Source organism: Myotis nattereri (assembly GCF_964212035.1).
Source record: "Myotis nattereri genome assembly, chromosome: 12".
Classification (NCBI taxonomy): Eukaryota; Metazoa; Chordata; class Mammalia; order Chiroptera; family Vespertilionidae; genus Myotis; species Myotis nattereri.
The window spans coordinates 61,119,389-61,141,562 of record NC_138087.1 but is presented as its reverse complement, the minus strand read 5'-3'; the positions used below and the strand labels follow the sequence as shown (position 1 = coordinate 61,141,562).

At 40.1% G+C, this 22,174-nt stretch overlaps 1 protein-coding gene across 1 annotated transcript in view; it reads right to left on the bottom strand.

The window, feature by feature from the left end:
* The window catches only part of SLC44A1 (solute carrier family 44 member 1), a 66,526-nt gene that overhangs the window by 5,567 nt on the left and 38,785 nt on the right, over nt 1–22,174 (bottom strand). Inside the window, exons 5-13 of the mRNA XM_081102991.1 lie at nt 20,597–20,766; nt 18,632–18,721; nt 16,782–16,921; nt 14,747–14,933; nt 13,620–13,785; nt 12,709–12,865; nt 11,927–12,010; nt 4,430–4,567; nt 1,201–1,437 (exon numbers count right to left, since the gene is read on the bottom strand). Coding sequence (XP_080959117.1) covers nt 1,201–1,437; nt 4,430–4,567; nt 11,927–12,010; nt 12,709–12,865; nt 13,620–13,785; nt 14,747–14,933; nt 16,782–16,921; nt 18,632–18,721; nt 20,597–20,766 — 1,369 coding nt within the window. The remainder of the gene's footprint in view (nt 1–1,200; nt 1,438–4,429; nt 4,568–11,926; nt 12,011–12,708; nt 12,866–13,619; nt 13,786–14,746; nt 14,934–16,781; nt 16,922–18,631; nt 18,722–20,596; nt 20,767–22,174) is intronic.

The following is a 22,174-nucleotide window of genomic DNA, read 5'->3' as shown; positions in this document are numbered from 1 at the left end:
AGTCACAAAAGAGATGCAATTATCATGGGTCAAATTCCACTTTGAAAACGTCCAAAATTTAGTTGATGATGTGCTTGGTAAAAGAGATAATCAGTACCAAATAGGTCAGTTAACTCATTGGATAATTTTGCAATTAAAAAAAAAATCTAGTTTATTTATTAGCACATTTATTTTAAACAAATAGATTTAATTTAAATCCATTCTCCTGGAAGATGGCTTTCATTTTCAATATCTAACATTGAGATAGTTTTCAATATTATCCACTCTTAAGACAGGAATATTTCACAGCTTAATAGTGAGGTGGTATTATTAAAAAACATCTTTAAGTCCTGGCCAGATGGCTCAGTTGGTTGGGTGTTGTCCCATACACCAAAAGGGTTGCGGGTTTGATTCCCGGTCATGGCATATTCCTAGGATGTGGGTTCAATCCCAGTTGGGGTTATGGGGGGGGGGGCAACCAATTGATGTTTCTCTCTCACTTTTCCTCTCTCTAAACATCAATAAATATATTCTCAGGTAAATGAAAAAAGAAAAAGCACCTTTAATTTTGTAGTATCTAGTATTTAAACCATTTAACATAATTTCTAAATTTAAAAAAAGGTTTCATTGAGGTTCTAATATAGGGAAGCTGCAGAGGCGACATAACTATAAAGAATCTGAATGTACCTGTGTAAAGGTTCAGATCCTGAATAATATAAAACAAGACAATCTACCAGTCATGGTTCTATTCATCTATATTCATTACAAAATGCCTTTCATTTGGCCTGGCATACTTAGGATAATGAGTTTTAATGGAGTAGACAGCAATCATACTTGGAAAAGTGGTGGATAGAGAAATACAGGGAGTTACTAACTACAACCTGGGAACTAAGACTTTTTGTCTTTGAGCCCCACCCCACAGGAAAGTGCACTTAGAACATGGTCCAATGTTTTAATTCTAATTCAAGGGCTAAAAGTCAGGTTTAAAAGTCAATTCAAATCTGTCTAATTGCAGAGAGCGGGGCAGCAGAATGGAATAGTGCGGACTCAGGCCTATTAATGGGTACTGCTCTAGCTAAGTGGATCTTAAATGGTCTCATCCACGCCAAGAGGGCCTTCTTCCCTGGCTCCCCCAAGACCAAACTCATGCACCAGTGTTACAGGTTTAATTTTATTAGTCTTTTCATCCCTAAAGCAGTAGAGGGCACTGGAAGTACTTACCATCAGTACTTTATCCATATAGAATTCTCTGCCAGGGCTCCCATCATTGTATTTTGTATCAATGGCAAAACACAAGAATAACACATCCACTACCATTTCATAAATGGACAGGAAGCAATGAGCGACTAGGAAAGCAAAGAGGCAGACGATGATCAGAGGCAGCACCCATACTGTGTAATCTTGCTGGTAGTTGAGCAGCATAATCCCAGCCAAGCCCGTGCTGCAGACTATCAGCACCTGAGGCAGAGAGAACAAAGACCATATGTAATACCCTGAGGTAGAAACCACTATTTCGTCATCGTTAGCAGATGTAAAATTCTCTGTACTACTTATATGTGATGGTCACATGAGTCCTTTCCACTTCAAATTAGAAAGTATAACCCCTACGTACCATATACACACAGAGGTATACATGTATATCATATAATATAAATTTAAAGAACCATCCTTGTTGACATTAAAAATAATCAAGTTTTCCAAATGTTATGCTTGTTTTCTAAAGCTTCCCTTATTTGGCACCTGTGGCAATTCTTAAGATAAATGTATGCCTTTTTTAGGGGGGAAAATTATGCACATTCTTAGCACTCAGAAGAAGAAAATTACCGACATTTCACGGTACTGCTACAGATTTTTTTCCTAAGCATTTTTACATTTATGAAATAGTATTGTATAAACAAATCATTAAAAGCTCTTCCTTAATATTTATAGTAGCATTATGAATGTTTCATAAATACTTATTCAGCTACATAATTTCATTTTATGGGTGATTTAAAATTTATTTAACAACAACAAAAAATAACATTTATTTAACCATTCTCCTACAGTTGGACATGTATATTGTTTTCAGATATAAATAATGCTGCAACAAACATCACTAAGAGCCTTTTCATTATTTCATATTTTATTTCAAATAGAATATGGGGCCAATTTAATATTATTTGCCATGAAGTTTATATTTTGATTATCTGTGAGAAAAAGGGTTGCTAAAAACATCCATGAGAATAAAGGAAATAACCAATTTGATTCTTGTCAAGAACCACCTACTCTGATGCCTCATTACCTCATACTCAACACTTTACATTTTTTTGGTGTGTTTTAGTAGATTTTATTTCAGTTGTTCATCAACCCTATGAATGGTTTATGGAAAACATTATCATCTCATTTTATAGACTGGGAAACATGCTAGCCAACCCACCCAAGGTCAGCAGATACCACTCCAATAATGATCTTATGATGCCAACTTCAGGGCTCTTTCCAGGTAAGTGAAAATACGTGGGTACTGATACAAAGCAGGAATAGGCTATTTTGAATCTCAGACACATGCTTGCCCTTTACTGGCCTAGCATTAAGCCTTAACAAAGGAAGAATCTTCCAGAACTACCACGGCCTTCCCTTGTCCAGTGCTGAGGACAGTCAGGCCAAGAATTCCTCTTTCATCTCTTCTTTACTATTTATCAACAACAAAGCATCTTTCATTCACCACGAACTTAACCAGGAGTTATAATGCATTGGATAACATACTGGTTAAGCTGTAAAGAGATCCTTCTATTGGATGACTTTAGGGAGCAAATCTGGGTCTATTCAAGATTTGGAAAACAACTCCCCAACACACAGACACACACAGACACAGACACACACACACACACAGACACACACACACAGACACACTCCATTTTTGTGGCCAACTCTTATGACTCTTCTCTGCTAGTAACTTTTCTGAGGTGATTTCCACAGAGAGCTAATCACATTCACTTTCCACTCTTTTGGTTTCAATTTTAGAATGAGTTCTTTCTTATACTCTTATTCAAATTTTTTATGTCCACCCTATAGAAAGACTGAGATTCTTTGTGGTCTCATTATGCCACTAAAAGTTAAACTGCATTCAGACTGTTAAGTTAGTTATAGGTAGAAGATGGGGCCCAGACAAACTTAGATGTTGAGAGAAAAAGCTGTTGAGGTGGAAGGTGGATATTGTCATGTGAGAAAAACCTTCAAGAATTATTAATATTTAGGCAAAGAAGTCAAAGGATGTATTAATTATTCCCAAATATAATGGAAGGGTGTCACGCATTTATTCAAGCAGAGAACACAGGGGTTTCAAACTATTAGAGGCAACTAGAAGTCACTTGTAGAATTAGTACATCCCCAAGTCTGATAAGTTGGATCTAAGTGCAGCAAAATGCTTTTTAAAAGTGCCCCATACCCTGGCCAGGTGGCTCAGTTGGTTGGAGTGTCGTCCTGTACACCAACAGGTTGCAGTTCAATTCCAGGTCAGGGCATATTATCTAAGATGCGGGTTTGATCTCCGATAGGGTGCGTATGGGAGGCAACCAATCGATGTTTCTCTCTCACATTGATGTTTCTCTCTCTAAAAATCAATGAAAACATATCCTCGGGTGAGGATTAAAAAAAAGTGCCCCAGGTAATTCTGACACAGTCCACAGCCTATAAGAAGTACTGGTCTATATCAGTGATGGTGTAGCATATATACCCAAAGGAGTGTTCAAGAGAATCACCTGGGACTGCTAGTTATATTTGTCATGTATTTACAGTTTCTTTTATACTTTGCTGTATAATGTGTATATTAGCAAAGGCTAGACATATAACTCTATTTTAAAGGGGTTTACATATGGTATAGTAATGATGACAGCTAACATTTATTGAGAACTTACAATGTGTCAAGCAATGTCTTAGGTACTGGTACTAACCAATTTAATCCTCACAACCCTAAGGTTTTGGCTTTATTATTATTATCCAAAATTTATAAATAAGCAAACTGAGGCACAGAGAGGTTATGTACCACTAGTACATGACAGCTAGTAAGTAAAAGAGGCAGAATTTAAATCCAGGCAGTCAATCTCCAGATGCAGTACCCCTAACCACTACACGGACTGTTACTTAATACTTCAAAACATTTAAGGGAAAACATAGACAAGTTACACTTAACCACCCTGGGCCTCAGTTTCCCCACCTATAAAATGATAATCCCAATGGATCTTCCTTTACAAATCTGTTGTGAGGATTAAATGAGCACAATACATATACAAAGTACTTAGAAAGGTGCCTAGCACATATTAAGGAGTTTGTATGTGCTTGCTATACTAGTATATTAAGTTACTTTTAATTTTCTTTTGGTGGGCCAGATGTTTTTGAAATTAGAGCAAATATATATATATATATTTATATGCAAAAATTTACTGTACATCTCCGGTAATATACTTGCTCTTACCTTGCCGAGGAATAACATGAAATCCCCTACTGTGTTGATGGCAGCCACTCGCAAAGCATTCTCCACGAGAATGACAAAGGCGTCCTTCGCAGAGGTGCAGAAGTTGGTGCTGTTGATAGCTGTGGCTGTGTATGCATTCTGGGCAGAAGCAAAAACAATATTCTTATCAATAAATATAATCCTACTTTGTTAAGATATAATTAAACATAGCTTATAACAATATTTCACTATTAAACCCATGGCTCTGGTGAGGTATAAGAGTAAGATTCTGAAGCACAAGAAAATATGAGATATTAAAAAAAAAAGCCTGATATGGTAAAAAGAACTTTTCAGTAGATTTAGTTTTGGTCCTTTAAAAACACTGAAATTTATGAAAACACAGACTACCTTTCCCATGTCCATAAACTTCTCCCTTGTCTGAGTAAATCAAACAGAATTTAACCTTGCCTAGATGTCTCAGTCTGTCACTGTGAATACCCATGATGCATTAGTACCATTTCAGTGATGCTTTGGAAGCTACACAAATTGTAAAGGCATCAGATTGTGGTGCTGTCTAACCTGGAACGCCTACTACCTCCTCCTTGGCTTTCTCCTCTGCTGTCACTTCTCACAGCTCTTGTAGCGATCGCTGTTTGCTGCCCACTATCCTATACCCCGCCAATCTGGGAGCGGGGCCTGCACTCTCATTTGAGGAAACAGCTCTTCCCCACTGTCTTAGCATCTGAGTGGAGCTGACACCACCTTCAGCAGTGGCGATGGGCAAGGATGGGTTCAGAAACTGGCATATAAACGAACCAGGGCCCCTGGAAGTAAATGACATCCCCTGGGGCTTCTTGGAGAAAGAAGTTTCCTTCTTCATCCCTAGGTGATCCCTACAGAGTAGCTCTCTCCTTTTCCTGGATGAGGCGCTCTGAGGGTACGAACTGCCATGGATGTTTTGCCAACATAATGGGAAGAGCCTAGAGCGGCTGGAGGTCACAGTGTGAAACTGAGGGTGAGGCGAGCACCACGGAAGTCAGAGCAGAGAGAAATCAGGTCCCTGCACTTGGTGACAATATTTGACATCATTAGGAACTAGTCAGATTTCTGGGCTTTTCATGAAGTTGCAGAAGCTCATACATTGTTAAGAATCTCTACCCTCTCCTGCCACCCCCTCCCCCTTTCTCACTCTCTCTCTCTCTTTTTTAGGTCAGACTGAGCTGGCTTTCTGGCCCTTCTAGCACCGAGTCCCAGATGACATAGTTTTATTCAATTATACCTGCATCTGCTGCCCAGTGTCCTCTTTGACCCACTAGTCACAGACTGATTTCCTCTCTTCTTTTTTACATTTTAGAAGAGCATTGACATTTTCTGGAAATGTGAATAAGTACTAGAACATCAAATATGTCTGAGCCTTAGGAAAATATATGAATTTTGTGATGAAAATGTTTGGTCCTGAGGAAATTGTTGGTTTAGTGCCAACTCAAGAAATCACTGGTGGGTCCCAAATGTTCAAGTGGCTGGGAGACAGCAGGAAGGGCTGACTACACCAAGCACGTCCAACTTGTGGCCCGTGGGCCGCATGCCTCGTTTATTTGGCCCGTGTTAGCCTTTGAATTTGACATGCTTGCTCTACACTGTGCTGTCTATAAAGGTTCAACACTGAGCTAGGGAAAGACAGTCTTTACTTTCTGAATGTTCCAACTGAATGCTTGTTAGTTAGTAGGAACCTGGTATGGAGATGAGGTTTGACTCATCAAAAATTTAATTTGCCATTATATGATTAGATTCACTGATTAAAAATGCAGAGCATTTGAGGGCCAAGGAAAGAGTGCTGGACAGCGTAGAGGCTACTTAAGGTTCAGATACTTTTTTTCAGAAATGGAGCAATAGGAAATTACCATGCTTTTTTTGAGAAACACAGTATGATTTTAACATATGAAATTCCATCACACAGATTGGGGTAATTTCTTCTCAGAATATATGACCATATTAGGTTCGCAGGTCTTTTTGTCTCAAAAGCTAACATATACAGTATGCTAAAGAAATCATTCTGTTAAGTTTTTCTCAGCATTCATTTGCTGCTTGCTCTCTTCTACTGTTATCTCACTGCTTTTCTTATCCGTTAAGAGATAGCAGGCACCAAAGAGTTAATTACCTAACTGCAGTGGCCCACATTTCTTCATTTTTACAAAGCTCCTTTTGAAACATTCTATCAAATGCCTCCATGACATCAAAATAACCATACGTTTGATCTTGTGCAATAGTAACTCTGCTGAAAAACCATGGAGAACTGCCTTCGTCTGAACAATTCTCAAAAAAGCCAAAGTAGCTCTCAGTTCTCACCAGTCCCTATGTCCTCACTAAAAAGCACACCCACTCAGCAATTTATTCTAACGCAGGGGTCCTCTAATGACTGCGTGTGGGCCAAATCTTGCCTGCTGCCTACTTTATAAATAACGTTTTATTGAAACATAGCCATAATCATTTTTTTTGCTCTTTATTATGGCTGTTTTCATGCCACAATGGCAGAACTGAGCAACTGTGAGAGGCTATATGGTCCACGACGCCAAAAATATTTACTCCAAGAGACCAATGAACCAGTTTTAGTCGTCCCTCGATATCTGCAGGGGTTCTGGTTCCAGGATAGCCAATGACACCAAATTCCGACCAGGCTCAAGTCCCTTAGTATTTGCATATAGCCTATGCACACATCCTCCTATATACTTTAAATCATCTCTAGATTACTTATAATACCTAATACAATGTAAGTGCTATGTAAAGAGTTGTTTTACTGTATTGATTAGGAAATAGTGACAAGAAAAAAAAAAGTCTGTACATGTTCAGTACAGATGCAGCCACCACAGGACTAACCACACAGTACAGGTCAGCAACACCATAACACCCTCCCGCCGCCCCCCCACCCCCACCCCCATGTTTTTCATTCATGGCTGGTTAAATATGCAGATGTGAAACCTGTGGATACGGAACACACAGATATGTGAGGTCAACTGTATTTAATAGTTTTTCAGAGGAAAATCCCCTAGATCACATTAAATATATAGATTATGAGATGCTTCCTGAAGTATAAAAAGCATTATAATGTCTAGAATCAAGGTCACTGAACAATCCATTTAAATCCACTACTTACTGTCTTAAATCCCACCCCCTCAAGGACAGACAACTCTCTTAATTATGCGGTTCTCCCTGCTGCGGTTAGAGCACGACTTTCCTAGAAAGGAGACAGAAGCAAGAGAGGAGCCACCACCTGCAAGCTCTCTCCTGTCATCACCAGACCAGCTGCCTCCAGGAGCAGGCCCAACACCTCCAACGTAAACTATAAAAGCTTTCCCGTTGCCCTCCTTAGTGTCCAGGAGCGTCAGTTTACTTGAGAACTATTATTATTCCGCCTCTGCTGCTTCTTTCTTCTCTCCTGACGCTGCCCCACCCATCCCATCTACTTTTATTTAGAGCAGAAGCCCTTCTATTTGTAGACGTGGAAGGAGGCAGCGATTTCATTTCTTTACTTCTCAACTCCAGGGTTGGATGGGCTCATAGACATTTCCTGGCAATATTCCTATAGATCTGTGCGTGCAACCTGAGGGGACATTTTATGAGCTTTCTCCCACTGCCAAGGCAGTTAGATGAGCTGCATGTGACCCACACAAGTCAAGATGATCTCTTCAGAAAGAAAAATGTGCTACCGACCACAGCAGGTCAGTAACACTTCTCTCTGCTTCTGTACCTCCTAGTCTAAAAGGAGTCCCACAAAGGTTCTCAAGAAACCCAGAGTCCTTTGCAGCTTCCCCTGACAGCCTTCCTGATCTGGGCTATCTGCACAGAGGGGCATCACTGATTAACATTTCTCTCCTGTCCAACCTCTGCTCAGGCAGGACAGAGGCCTCAAACTCATTAACTACCAGTGCAAGGTAAAAGCTGATCACCCTCCAGGGATCTTTCTACAAGGATGCCTATTAGCCCACGTGGTCACTGGTAGCATTCCTGTGTGACAGGATACAGTGGCAGTAGTGACCATGTGGAAGGAATATGTTAGGACAGAGGTCACCATGCAGGTAACTCAGACCTGTGTGGCCATCTGTCCCAGAGCACAGCTTCCACAGTCTCACACCTTCTTTCTTTTCTCCACTTAATTATCTAGAAAATCTCTTAAAGTTTAAAATCTTACATAATAACATGTGATAAGGGCAGGCTAGTCGGCAATGGTAGGAAAAGGTAAACAGGATGTGTGCACCTCTATGTGTGGATCATTATAAATGAAATAAGGGAAAAGGCAATTAAAGTGATCCCCTTCTTATTTAGAGTGAGGGATGAAAGGGGGACAAAGTTAAACTTAAACCATAGATTTCATTCAGTTGGGTTGTAAGTTTTTAGACTTTTTAGGGGTCACCAGAATTAAGCTGATGTTGCAAGTATTAATTAAAATAGATTGGCTTTAAAACCACTTGTCTTAGCTTACAGCATGATACATGAAAATGTGAGATGTTTACTTATCCTATCTAATAAAAGAGAAACATGGTAATTAGCGTACAACCACTACCCTTCCCACTGGCTAATCAGGGCGATATGCAAATTAACTGCCAGCCAAGATGGCGGCCGGCAGCCAGGCAGCTTGAAACTAACATGAGGCTTGCTTGCTTCAGTGATGGAGAAAACCAACGTTCCCCAACTGCCTTGCCGGCCTCTGAGCCTGCAGTTTGAAACATTGTAACAAATATAGAAGCTAAACAAACCCCCAGAAACCTGCTTTCAGCAAGCCAGGATCTCAGAGCTGGAGTTATACATTGTTTTGATTACAGAACCCAAACAAACCAGATGCCTGCTTTCAGCAGCAGAGGCCTCAGAGCTGGAGCCAGAGCTAAAGCTGGCCCAGAATAAAAAGAAAAAGAAAAAAAGGAGCAGTTGGGAGCTTCAGCCCTCATCCCCTCACCCAGGCTGGCCAGGCACCCCAGTGGGGACCCCCACCCTGAAGGGTGTGTGACCAGCTGCAAACAGCCATCATCCCCTCACCCAGGCTGGCCAGGCACCCCAGTGGGGACCCCCACCCTGAAGGGTGTGTGACCAGCTGCAAACAGCCATCATCTCCTCACCCAGGCTGGCCAGGCACCCCAGTGAGGACCCCCACCCCGATCCAGGACACCCTTCAGGGCAAACCAGCCAGCCCCACCCATGCACCAGGCCTCTATCCTATATAGTAAAAGGGTAATATGCCTCCCAGCACCGGGATCAGCGTGACAGGGGGCAGCGCCCAAACCCCCTGATCGCCCTGCGGCTCTGTGTGTGACAGGAGGCGGTGCCCCAACTCCCCTATCGGCCCTACTCTGTGAGTGACAGGGGGGAGCTCCCCAACCCCCTGATGGGCCTTGCTCTGTGCGTGATAGGGGGGAGCTCCCCAACCCCCTGATCGACCCTGCTCTGTGCGTGACAGGGTAAGGAGCCCCAACCCCCGATCGACCCTGCTCTGTGCCTGACAGGGTAAGGAGCCCCAACCCCCCTGATGGGCCCTGCTCTGTGCGTGACAGGGGGCAGCGCCCCAACCCCCTGATGGGCCTTGCTCTGTGCGTGATAGGGGGGAGCTTCCCAACCCCCTGATCGACCCTGCTCTGTGCGTGACAGGGTAAGGAGCCCCAACCCCCCTGATGGGCTCTGCTCTGTGCGTGACAGGGGGCAGCGCCCCAACCCCCGGATTGGCCCTGCTCTGTGCGTGACGGGGTGGCGCCGCAACCTCCCCATCGACCCTGCCTTGAGTGTGACAGGGGGCGGTGCCCCAACCCCCAATCGGCCCTACCCTGAGCGTGACTGAGGGTGGCATCGCAACCTCCCAATCCACCCTGCTCTGTGCATGACAGGGGGCGGCGCCCCAACTCCCCAATCGGCCCTGCTCTGAGCCCGACCAGGGGCTGCACCTAGGGATTGGGCCTGCCCTCTGCCACCCGGGAGCAGGCCTAAGCCAGCAAGGCGTTATCTCCCGAGGGGTCCCAGACTGCGAGAGGGCACAGGCCAAGCTGAGGGACCCCCCCGCCCCCGTCCCCCTGAGTGCACAAATTTTTGTGCACCAGGCCTCTATTTCTCTATAATAAACTATAATTTAGTGTTCTTTATATAGCACAATACGTGTATATATTTATACAAGAGGCAGTATAATATTAAGGGAAGAGCTGAGTGAACTTAGATTTGAAAACTTCCTCCACCTCTAGCTTATGTGATTATTTGTCATGAGATGCCCAGTCTCAATTTTGTCATCTAAAAAACAGGGGAAAGGAGCCTTCCTTACGGAGTTGTGGAAAGTGATAATATAAAGTGCTTAGTATAGTATCAGCTAGTGGTGCTCAAAAATATTCTCAACTTCCACTCATACCATATAGAGAACAGCTTTATAATCTGAAGAGCTTATGAGCTAGAGAGCAGACGTTCTCCAGTGTGAAATGTACTACCTTCAAACGGTGCCAGATAAACCAAGGCCTGCGTAATCCAATGCCTAAGAGAAACAGATCCTGGGTGTAACAATCTCTCTACCTAAAGTGAATCCTACCTGTCAGATTAGATATATAATCACCTTCATGTCCCATTAAGATAAGCACCTACAAAAACAAAGAGTGGCTGGCTCACAGTTCACTGTTTATTTGTAAAACTCACACCTCTGCTGCAAATACTAAATGGGTCATTTAAAATATGTAAAGCTCTTTTTTGAAGCCAACTGTATTTCCCCTGCGGTGTGGCAGTGGAGCATGGTTTAGGGATTAGGAATCTCCTATTGTGCTGCAAAATGACTCCGGCCTACTCTTCCTCCATATCAACACTCTTCTTTACTATTATCCCCTAAATTCTTTAAAGCAGAGGCAACAAACTGGTGGCCCATGGACAACTGACATTGTGTGTCCTAAAGACCTATTTGCTCTGGCCCACTCAGAGTTCTGTTTTTTTAAAGAATTAAAAGAACCATGGCTGGAGTAGACAAATTCTTAGGGAAAATCTAAGATAAAAGGATCCATATTAAGGCATAAGAAATAAATGTCTTTCCCAAGATAGGAATCCTAATATTTTATCCATGTATCACATGTATCACAATTAATAATGAGCATTGGTAAGTACGTATGCTACTTTAAAAAATAAGAATATGGCCCTAACCAGTTTGGCTCAGTGGATAGAGCGTTGGCCTGCGGACTGAAGGGTCCTAGGTTCGATTCTGGTCAAGGGCATGTACCTTGGTTGCAGGCACATCCCATTAGGAGGTGTGCAGGAGGCAGCTGATTGATGTTTCTCTCTCATCGATGTTTCTATCCCTCTCCCTTCCTCTCTGTAAAAAATCAATAAAATATATTTAAAAAATAAATAAAAATAAGAATATGATTGAAATAGAGATACTTGATCAAGGCACAATGTATAACACCATGAGAAAACCAACACCTTTCAAGTAAGCTCAATCCTTTTATCTTGGAAGAAGAAAAGACAAACCTATCTTTGAAAGTGAATCTTAGAATTATTTTTAAAACATTTTACCTGATTTAAATAATTGAGGCACTTTTCAAGACACCAAAGGCAACAAATGCAAGATTTCAACATACATCGAGCACAGGCATTTTCCTGGAAAGGAGGAAAAGTTGAAATAATTGTTGAAAACTCAAAGAATTACACCATCATCAAGAATACTCCAAATGTTAGAAAAATAAGAAATTTTAAAAGCACAAACTATGCTTCCAAGCTTCCATACCCACCCCCCTTTCCACTTAAAATGTACTGACTGAATAATTTTTAATCAGTTCAAGATTTATTTAGTACCTATTGCATATAAGATATAGTGAGGTATAGAAGACCAGCAAGGAACTTACAATCTAGGAGGAGGAAAAAAAATGCTAAACACACAAAAAAATTAGAATCAAAATCTGACATAGGTACTAGTGCTATGAGAGTGGAGAACTGAGAGAGAGACATTTGCGAGATGGGAGGAATCAGGGGAGGTTTCTCGGAAGAGGTGTTATTTGAGCTAAGCCATGTTGATATGTATATTATTTCCACTATCGAGGAGAGGGAAGAGATTCTAAGGAGGAAGGTGGTGAGTTGACAAAGAGGAAGGGACACTTTTGGAAACCAGTGCTGAGATGGATTTTGCTTGAGCATATGGAGTGCAAGGAGGGGGGTGGGGAGCGAGGGAGGAAGGGCTGGGTTCCTCTTTGTCAGGAATCTGAAGAAAACAATGGCAGCTTTGGACATGACGTCATCGGGTGCAGGAGTGAGGTCTGGAATATGCCCATGGAAAGTCCAAAAACGTATTTTCCCCTTACCTTTCCTTTCAGCTGACTGTGAATGTACATAAGGATCATTCGTGGAATCTTGACTAATGTGATGATGAAAGATCCTTTGGCCACAGTACCAAGGTGATAACGGACAAGGCGATTCACTGATGCCAAAATAGGTGTAAATGGCAAATTCCTTTTATCCCTATTTTTAAAATGACCAAAAAGACAATTAAAACAGAGCCTAGGCCAGGAGGGAAACACAGGAATGTTTGGAGTGAAAAACTGGTTCATTTTTCTTACTGTAGCTTTACGACAAAAATGTCAAAGTAATATAGTACAACTAATATAAATGCTACACATGTACCATATAAAATTAATGTGTCATTTCTCAACAGTAGTGTCATGGGGTTCTTAAGCTCTAATATTTTAAGTTAAATACAACTGTGCTTTGAAAGCTCTTGGTAGTAAATACTTATGACATTAATTGTACAATCAGAAAATGGAACTTAAAAAGATGTTCAACCTGAACCTGACACCTCATTACAACAGAAACAATAGGCCTACAACGGGTATTCAGCTCTGAAGTCAGGAAAGGGAGCCACACGATTGCTCTGATCCAAACAAATTAAAGAGGCTTGTTTTCCTTTGATGGACTTTCATATAAAGCCCAAGTACATAAGGCACTACCACAAGATTCATTTTTCTATTAAATATAATTTCTGTTATATCAGGGCCTGCAGTTCTGATTCATTTTTTAGAAAGTTTTAGAAAAGTGCAAAGAATAAAATAGCAACCTCTTGTTTTCTTACCTCCCAGAAAGATCAACTATCACATTTTGTCATGTTCACTTCCAATAACTTCTTAAAGAAATGACATTATGACAAGCTTCAGTTCCAGTCCCTTCAGGCACAATTGCTTAGCTGATCTTAAGTTGTTGGACACGTATGAATTCTCACCTGGTAAAATAGTATGTCACCACCGCTCCTGCCACAGTCATCTGCTGACAGGCCAGAATGAATTCACTGATCCAAATCAGGCCCACCACATGGTACCACCACATGTACTGCAGAGGCCCCGAGACCCTGAATTCCACAAAGCCTTGGTCGTTCTTCACAGCGCTGCCTGGGAAAAGCAAGGAAGGGAAGAAGAATCACATAACGTCGAAACCACAAATATGGCTATTTAATTTAAGAGACTGATTTACTTTCCAAGAACAGGTTCCTACACCCAAACCACAAACTTATAATCACAGTGCTATCTCATTAAGGGACAAAAATAATTATCAGTTGAAAAGTTGTGAAGCCAAATATTACCCAGTTAAGCATTTTGTTTTCCCCAAAGCCATGATATAGATATACAGCTTTTAAAATTTGTTCTGTTTGAATATAGTTCTTACCACATTAACAGTTACTTAGTTTAAGCATGAATTTGCAAATAGCTCTTAAATTTTTTTTCAGAGCTATTACTTGTCTAATAATGACAGACCTAAATTCTTAGCAAGGTACAGAAATTCATATCTATTCAATTGGTGAATGTGTGCTGAAAGGTCAGAGAAATTACATACAAGTGTACTAACCTTACACTGCTCCTCACAATGAATTCCATTTAGATGTAGCCTTTGATGTAAAGTATGGCTACAAGCAAATCTGAGAGTCTATGAACTGAATCATCGCTAGGAGCTTTAGCTAGGTTCCGATCATTTCCAAACTAGAAAATCCCAAGGAAGCAAGTTGAGCTTTAGCTCTAACTGAGTTTTAAGGCAATTCCACAGTGACATTACATTCATTCTTTCATCTGAGAATGGATCCAAATGTCTGAGGGACTAGAGGAGTTTACTTCAAATCCATGACCATCTCAAAACCAGGATGCAATTATAGGCCTTACCTGGTTGACATCCACTTTGCTAGGATGATAAAGCTCATGATTAGAAAATGGGTTACTGAAGAATCATAGCCCCTGCTAGTTCCAATGGCTATTAGAACTTAGTCAATCAATGTCTGAAGACTTATATCTCTTTGATGTTTTAAATACGTTAATGCGAATCAGATTCATCCTTAAGAGAAAGAAGCAAATGTCTTCTTACCAGTAGTGCCAAGAAAAAGAAGTGTCATGATCCAGTACGCCCAAAACAGGACAAGGGCAAAGAAAGTCCAAAAGGGTTGGAAGACTAGGAGTGGCAAGTGAATGAAGACCTTGCCCGCCACGTGGAACAAGGCGATAGTGAGAGCAATGCGTTTGCGCATAAACAACATGATCAGGAACAAGATAACCTGTGTGGGGAGAATGGAGGGAAAAGGGTTAGTTACCATGTTAAACAGCAAAAACTGAAACTGGACAATGGTGGAAATTTTTACTGTAACACCTTCATTCTAAGTTCCATTCTCTGAATCCCAGGAATCCTTTATCGGTCTGTATCTCTCTTGCAGCACTTATCATTTTCAACGGTATATTGAGAATGTCCTTTAAAGCTAAATAAAAGGGCTTCTAATTTCTTATTAAATCCTAGAATTTGTCTCACTTTTCCTTTCGCCACTCATTACCAAAATGTGTGGTTTGTCAGGTAGGATGAAACACCTCCTTTATTTGAATAGATCTGTGCTTGTCACTTTGAAAAATAGGGGAGCAGCCATGGCTGGTTTCGTTCAGTGGTTAGAGCGTCAGCCTGTGGACTGAAGGGTCGCAGATTTGATTCCAGTCAAGGGTACTGGTTGAAGGCTCGATCCACAGTGCTTGTCGGGGTGTGTACAGGAGGCAACCAATAGAAGTGTCTCACTTTGATGTCTGTCTGTCTCTCCCCGCCCCTTCCATTCTCTTTAAAAAATCAATGAAAAAAATATCCTTGAGTGAGGATTAACAACAACAAAACAATAAGAAAAGAAAAATAGAGGAGCAGACCACATGCTATGAGCACAGGAGCACTGGGGGTATCTGGGCCTTGACTCCCACTTAAGGCAAAAGCTCAAGAACAGGGCCCATGCCAGATTCACACTTTGTTCACCAGCCTCTATCCTCCTGCCCTGGTATAGATAATTGAGCTTAAAGATGATTAATAAATATTTGTATAATAATAACAAACATATATTTTTCCACCAGTGGCTTTATTTTTTTGTTTCTAATGCTCAATATGAAGCTTGGGCCCAGCCAGGGTGGCTCAGCAGTTGAGCATCGACCCAGGAAACAAGAGGTCACCAGTTCGAATCCCAGTCAGGGCATATGCCTGGGTTGCGGGCTTGATCTCCAGTAGGGGGCATGCAGAAGGTAGCCAATCAATGATGTTTCTCTCTATCTCTTTCCCTTCCTCTCTTCCTAAAAATAAATTTAAAAATATGTTTTTTTTAAAAAGCTTAGGATTATACCTAGAAGTGGAGGGAAATGTCTTTTTTCTTTGTTTCAGAGAAGAGAAGGAGATGAACCAAAGAAATGCATATAGATGATTTAACCCCATGTTAATTAGTAATTTTACTGTACAGGTGCTAGGTAGCAAAGCTCACCTATATTTTTTGAAATAATGTTGTTAAAAGTTTACAAGGAAAAATGGGAAATAATTAGTAAACAAATAAATGAAATGACGAGGTGACATTTCTTATCATACTTTTTAAAAAAATATATTTTATTGATTTTTACACAGAGGAAGGGAGAGGGATAGAGAGTTAGAAACATCGGTGAGAGAGAAACATCTATCAGCTGCCTCCTGTACACCTCCTCCTGGGGATGTGCCTGCAACCAAGGTACATGCCCTTGACCGGAATCGAACTTGGGACCTTTCAGTCCACAGGCCAACGCTCTATCCACTGAGCCAAACCAGTTAGGGCTTATCATACTTTTTTATAGTAAAAAGAAAGTCTTTTTAAAAAAGTAACTACATTATCCTGTGACAATAAGAAATATGTTCTACTAGTAAATAATAATGTAAATATTCTAGGTGAAAATCCTCTCAAAAAGCAGGCTGTGCAGAGCAAAATGTTGTGTCAGTAGCACTCATCAATTAGGGAAGCCAGCTGTGGGACAGAGATTTTATCTAATGAAGATCAAGGTTAGGCATGCCATAGCTAGAGGTGAGTGTCTCCTCCGTTAATGATCTCCTGTAAATAAAAGCATAAACCTGAACGTATACTCACCGTGAACACTGTAGCTGAAATGGCATAGATGAGGAGGGCCCGAAGATTGTCTTCAGCTATCTGGAGCTGCTCAGGAATAACTGTTTCTTTGGGAGACTTTCTTTGTTTTGCATATAGCCACCATAGTACACCTGTGCCACCTGAAGACAAAAAAAACACACAATTGTTTTTGCAATAATTAGCACCTGAAAATGTGTTGACAAATCCTCAATTTTCTGGATCCTTCCTACGTATCATCATGAGACTAGGGCAGCAGCAATCCACTTGGCTGGGAGGCGCATGGCTATAACTTTTGGCCAGTGTAAGGGGAGCTCTAATTATTCCACTACCACCTTCCATAGACACTCATAGACACTCACTAATCTTTCAGTACATCAAATACACTTCCTTCAACTGTACTGATTACTGACTTTGAAGCTGAGATAGAAAGATACCCCAAGAGGAGCTGGTTACAAAGAGAGCCTTAGCATCGGTTTAAGCTAGAGATCCTGGAGGGAGCAAGTAAGGGTCATAGAAATCAGCAACGAAGCCGAGAAAGACTAAGATCTTCTCTGCGTACACATCTGCCACCCTAGCACCGAGTGCCGACAGTCACGCTGCGGATGAAATATTTGTACAATGAATAAATGAAGATCAAAAGAGTAGTTCCCACCAAAGGTGAAAACAAAGGCAGAAAATCTTTGACAGTGGTGGGTGCAGGGATGGGAACTTTTATCTCTATTGCTGGTTCAGAGATTCCGAGAACTGGACTGAAGACAGAGGCAAACCCTTCATTTAATCCACTCAGCACATATTTTGAGTGTCTAACAGCATCTCCTGTTCTAGGGGATGAGGACAGAGCAGTGAACAAAGCCAAGTCCCCACCCTCACCCCTCATGAAGCTTCATACATAGCAATGGGGAAACATAAAAATAGGGGGGAAAGTAAAAACATAGCATATAAAGTCTAAGAACAAAGTCATCTAGTAAGAGGGAAAGGAAGGCTGGCACTGGGAAAGCGCTGTAATTTTACATAAGATGGGTAAGCAAGGCCTCACCGGTGACGGATTTGAGCAAAAGAAAAACAGGAAGAGAAAAATCTATGAAACTAAGAAAAGAGTGTCCTAGGCAAGAGGTAAATTCTAAAAAAGAAGATATAGCATGTAAAAATTAAAAGTTTTACTTTCTTCTCTATATTTCTATTTTCTACCACGGAAGTAGTTAGATACCATGAGTAGTTATCACATTTATAAGTGGGAAGGGGAAATTAAAAAAAAAGACAATAAACACAGAAGGCCCAGAAAGTTTCATTACAAACAGTAAACAAAATAGAATGTCAATAGACAGAAAAATGATAATGAAATTTTACACACACACACACACACACACACACACTCACACATACACACACACACACTCTCTTATTCTGCCAGAAACACTTTTCAAATAGAAAGAACTTCAACACCTTACAATGGCTGATTCAGGCCTTACAAAGTGCCAGATAAAAGAAAAGGATTCCTTGCTTGGCAGAAAACATTGCAAGAATCAAGTGAAAATTAAAGAGCCAGAAGCCAAACAGAGCCTCGATTGCTGTCTTTTCTCTTGGGTTCTTCCCCCCAGATTAAAAAAAAAGTTAGCTCCTTTAAAAAATAATCTCCATTTGCCAATGACCTCACCTTTTTATTTGATTTATTGATCTCAGCATGACCTAACTTCAATGTCATCCACTTATCAGTCTTTTTACAGTTTAAATTAATGCAAAGCAGAATTTTTTTTTTAAATACTCAAAGTAGTTCCAAACTGAGGCGGTGTGAGAAGCAAGCTTTAATTCTCAGTTCTAATTACTGAAAAACAAAGAAGTAAGCAGCTTACCAAGTGAGCCCAGTATGACCAGAATTGTCACGATCCACACAAGTACTCTTGATATATACCTGATTATCACCATCAAAATCATGGATAGAACTGCAGGGAAGATAAACAGAAAACATGTAGAATATTATTTGGAAAACACTGGAAAATATAAAGATAAATTCTTTCAGTTGTTTTCTCCCACGGAAATAATTTTTTGCTATAGACAAGTTCATGATCCCAATTTAGGTAACAAAGGAGACAGGTTGCTTTTGCACTGACTTTGGTACTTGTGCCACTTGAAACCAAAGGCACCTAAGGTGGCTGTACAAACACAGAAAAGGATACATGCAAATGCACATGGTGACTCAAAAACAGCACAGGACTGTTGTGGATTCACCACAGAAAGGCATCAGAGCTCACATGCAAACACACATGCCAACACACAAAGTGCGGAGAATGACATGTCATGTTGGGTGACCAGAAAAATTCTCACACGTAGAGAGAGAGAGAGAGCAGTTAAATTAGGTGCTACACTTCCTTGAGTAATTTATGCATTTTAGGACCAAGTTCTCTGATGGTTGGTCAATAAACTAGATGGTATTTTATCTTTTTTCTGGTTGTTTCTCCTCTGAAATTCCAAGAGATGGTCTGGCCCTATGGGACAATATCCTGAAGCCTACTGAAGCCAAAATTCCTCTGGCCTCAAAGTTTGAGTTATTTAGTCAACCCTTCTACCCATCCCCAGCTAAATTCCAACATGCTAAAATACTGAGTGAAAAATCTCAAAAAAGAAAATGGGGGGGATTTAGCCCATTTTATGGGGAAATTTGTTGTTGAAATCATAATTTGTTCACCTTTTAATTATCTAAAGGCCCACTTCACAAAACAAATGGACAAAGATCTTAAATCTCATAAGAGAACCACTCTAAGAAAAAGCTGAAATTCCAATGACTTAACATTATTATCACTATTTTTAAGGTTTAATTTTTTTTCCTTGGTAAAGTATTCAACTATTTCAGAAACCAAATAATTTTTATATAAAACCAGGCTAATAGTCAAGCTTTTATGGGCCATTCACAAAGCCAAAAAAATTAAGATCTGTGACTAGGTAACATTATTAGGGTACTCACTTCTGCAATAAATGTACAGGAACCAAAAACAGATGGAAGCATTTCAAATATCATAGAAATAGCTTTTCATATGGACAGCCTTTTTTCAACTGAGTCAAGTATTACACCTAAGCAAAAAGAAAAGACTCTCTAATGACAAGACGGAAATACAGCTAGTCTTCCAGATGACTACCAGTATACTTGTTAACAGGCATAAATATCGTTTTACGTAAAAAATGAAATGGTCATTTGGTTCCTACCAGTTTCCTTCTCCCTTATTAAAAAAGTCTATAAATTCTAATATGGCTACATATAGTTCTGCGATAATATAGGGTGTTTACATCTTGAAAATAACAGTTTTATTTGATTATATTATCTACTTATTGATGAGAAAACTCAATGGCTAACAAGTGGAGATTTTCTAATTTTCCCAGCAATAGAGTGATATTATGACCTGTTGCATGGGGGATGGGGAGGGTTAAATATCTGATCAATCAGAAATCTGTGTTCTTTGATGGAAATATATATAGAAAATATGTGGCCTCTTTTTATAAGTGAATAAACCAAAGATTAGATTCATAACTAAAAACAAAGGGGCATTGATTTGTTAAAAGAAGCCTCCTGCTATAATGTTAAAGGTTATTATAGACTTAGTAACCAAAGTTTGGAGAAAACACTAGTTTTCTCCAATGAGAGGAAAAGAACAGAAATGAGTTTCAGATATATATAACTATATATAATCTGAAACAGTTATTTTGGCTATGGGAAGTGAAACATTTTACAAGTATCCCCAGTTGTATTCATATTTTTGGTTAAAAGACAAAACAGTCTTCTGCTGCAGCACTATGCAATAGCTAATAATGAGAAAAACAATTACCTAGTGATAACAAGCAAAGTCCCAATATAATTTCTTTGCTGGCCATTACTCCACTAATCAGCCTGTGTAAGACACTATTGTCACTGACAAAGGTGATCAGGGCCTCTGCAAACTTGGCATAGCAGGAAATGTTCACAGGAGCACAGCGATGGAAGAATGGAATAGGTGCACTGGTGACACAAGAAAAAAAAATCAGAAAAAAAATTACTCCTACTTAATATAAATGCCACATCAAACACACAAATGAAAGGTGAATGTGACTGCAATACACTCCACCCTCCACACGTCATATGGGAGCTAAGAGCTGTGAGCTTAATGCTATGAAGATGACTGTCATGGGCAGTGATGCAACTCTTACCACAAACCTTATCAAAGAGGGTGGAGTGCATATTCCAACAGAAGACATTACCCTCCCCTTCTGAAAAGAAACACACACACACATATACACACACATACACACAGATAAAACCTCCAGAAGCAAACCTAAACACTTGAACTCCTCAGCCTACACATCTATCAATCAAGGGGCAGATGACAAAACTTACAAATGTATCCTTCATTGAAGTGAAAATGAATTTTTGCCAATAAGCTATTTAAAAATAAAAACACACCTGGGCTTTTGCTTGAAATGTGCCCCCGTTAATGGAATGGTCTCCTCTATCAGAACGACATACAAAACCTTAGATTTAAAAAGATGTTTGGGCACAAGCTTGGGAATTCCTGTAAACTAAGTCATACTGAGGCATGTGCATGACTTAATCAGCATAATCTGTAGCTATGTAAAACAATAACCATGAATACTGATGTATGGAAATAAGGATGATGTAAGAGCACAAGGGGGAAATATAACCAAAAATATATATCTAATGTGATGATGGCATCTCTGCATAAAAGATATATACATATGAATCAGGACAAAAAAAATATAAGCAAATGAAAAATCTCTATTTGGTAGTATTATGGGATTTGGGGTTATTTGCTTTCTTTTTATATGTTTTTACTTTAAGATTATTAGTGTCCAAAAATGAGGTAACCTGCTGCTTCAGGCTTGTATGGACTGCATTTTACTTGTGAAGGAACATAGCTATGTGTGCACCACGACATTAATCAGGTTTGTTATTAACATGGTTCTACTTTACCTTCTGAGAGGATGGTATACATCTAATCACTAAGAGATTTTAAACAAAGCGCTATGAACATGCCCACAGCTGAGATTTCTTTGGATTCTAAGACAGCTCTATGTGTGTACCAATGCACGAATACACATTTACGTGTGCATTAAGTTAGATTTTAGCCATTGCTAATGTAAATCTCACATCTTCAGAATTATTTGTAGGATTGTTAGTCACAGTTCTAATATACCATTTTGACTAGAATGATATAATTATGTTCTTATTCTTGGTTGGCACTGTATGTGGGTCAAATCAGTAGATAAGATTACATGGTTGAGCATCAGATTCTAAGGTTTCTAATCTCAGCAAAGCAACTTTGTATGACCACAAGCAAAGTACTATCCTAGTTTCCTTCCTCAAATGTTGATCAATAAGCACCACTGGGAGTGAGAATAAGCAACGTCTT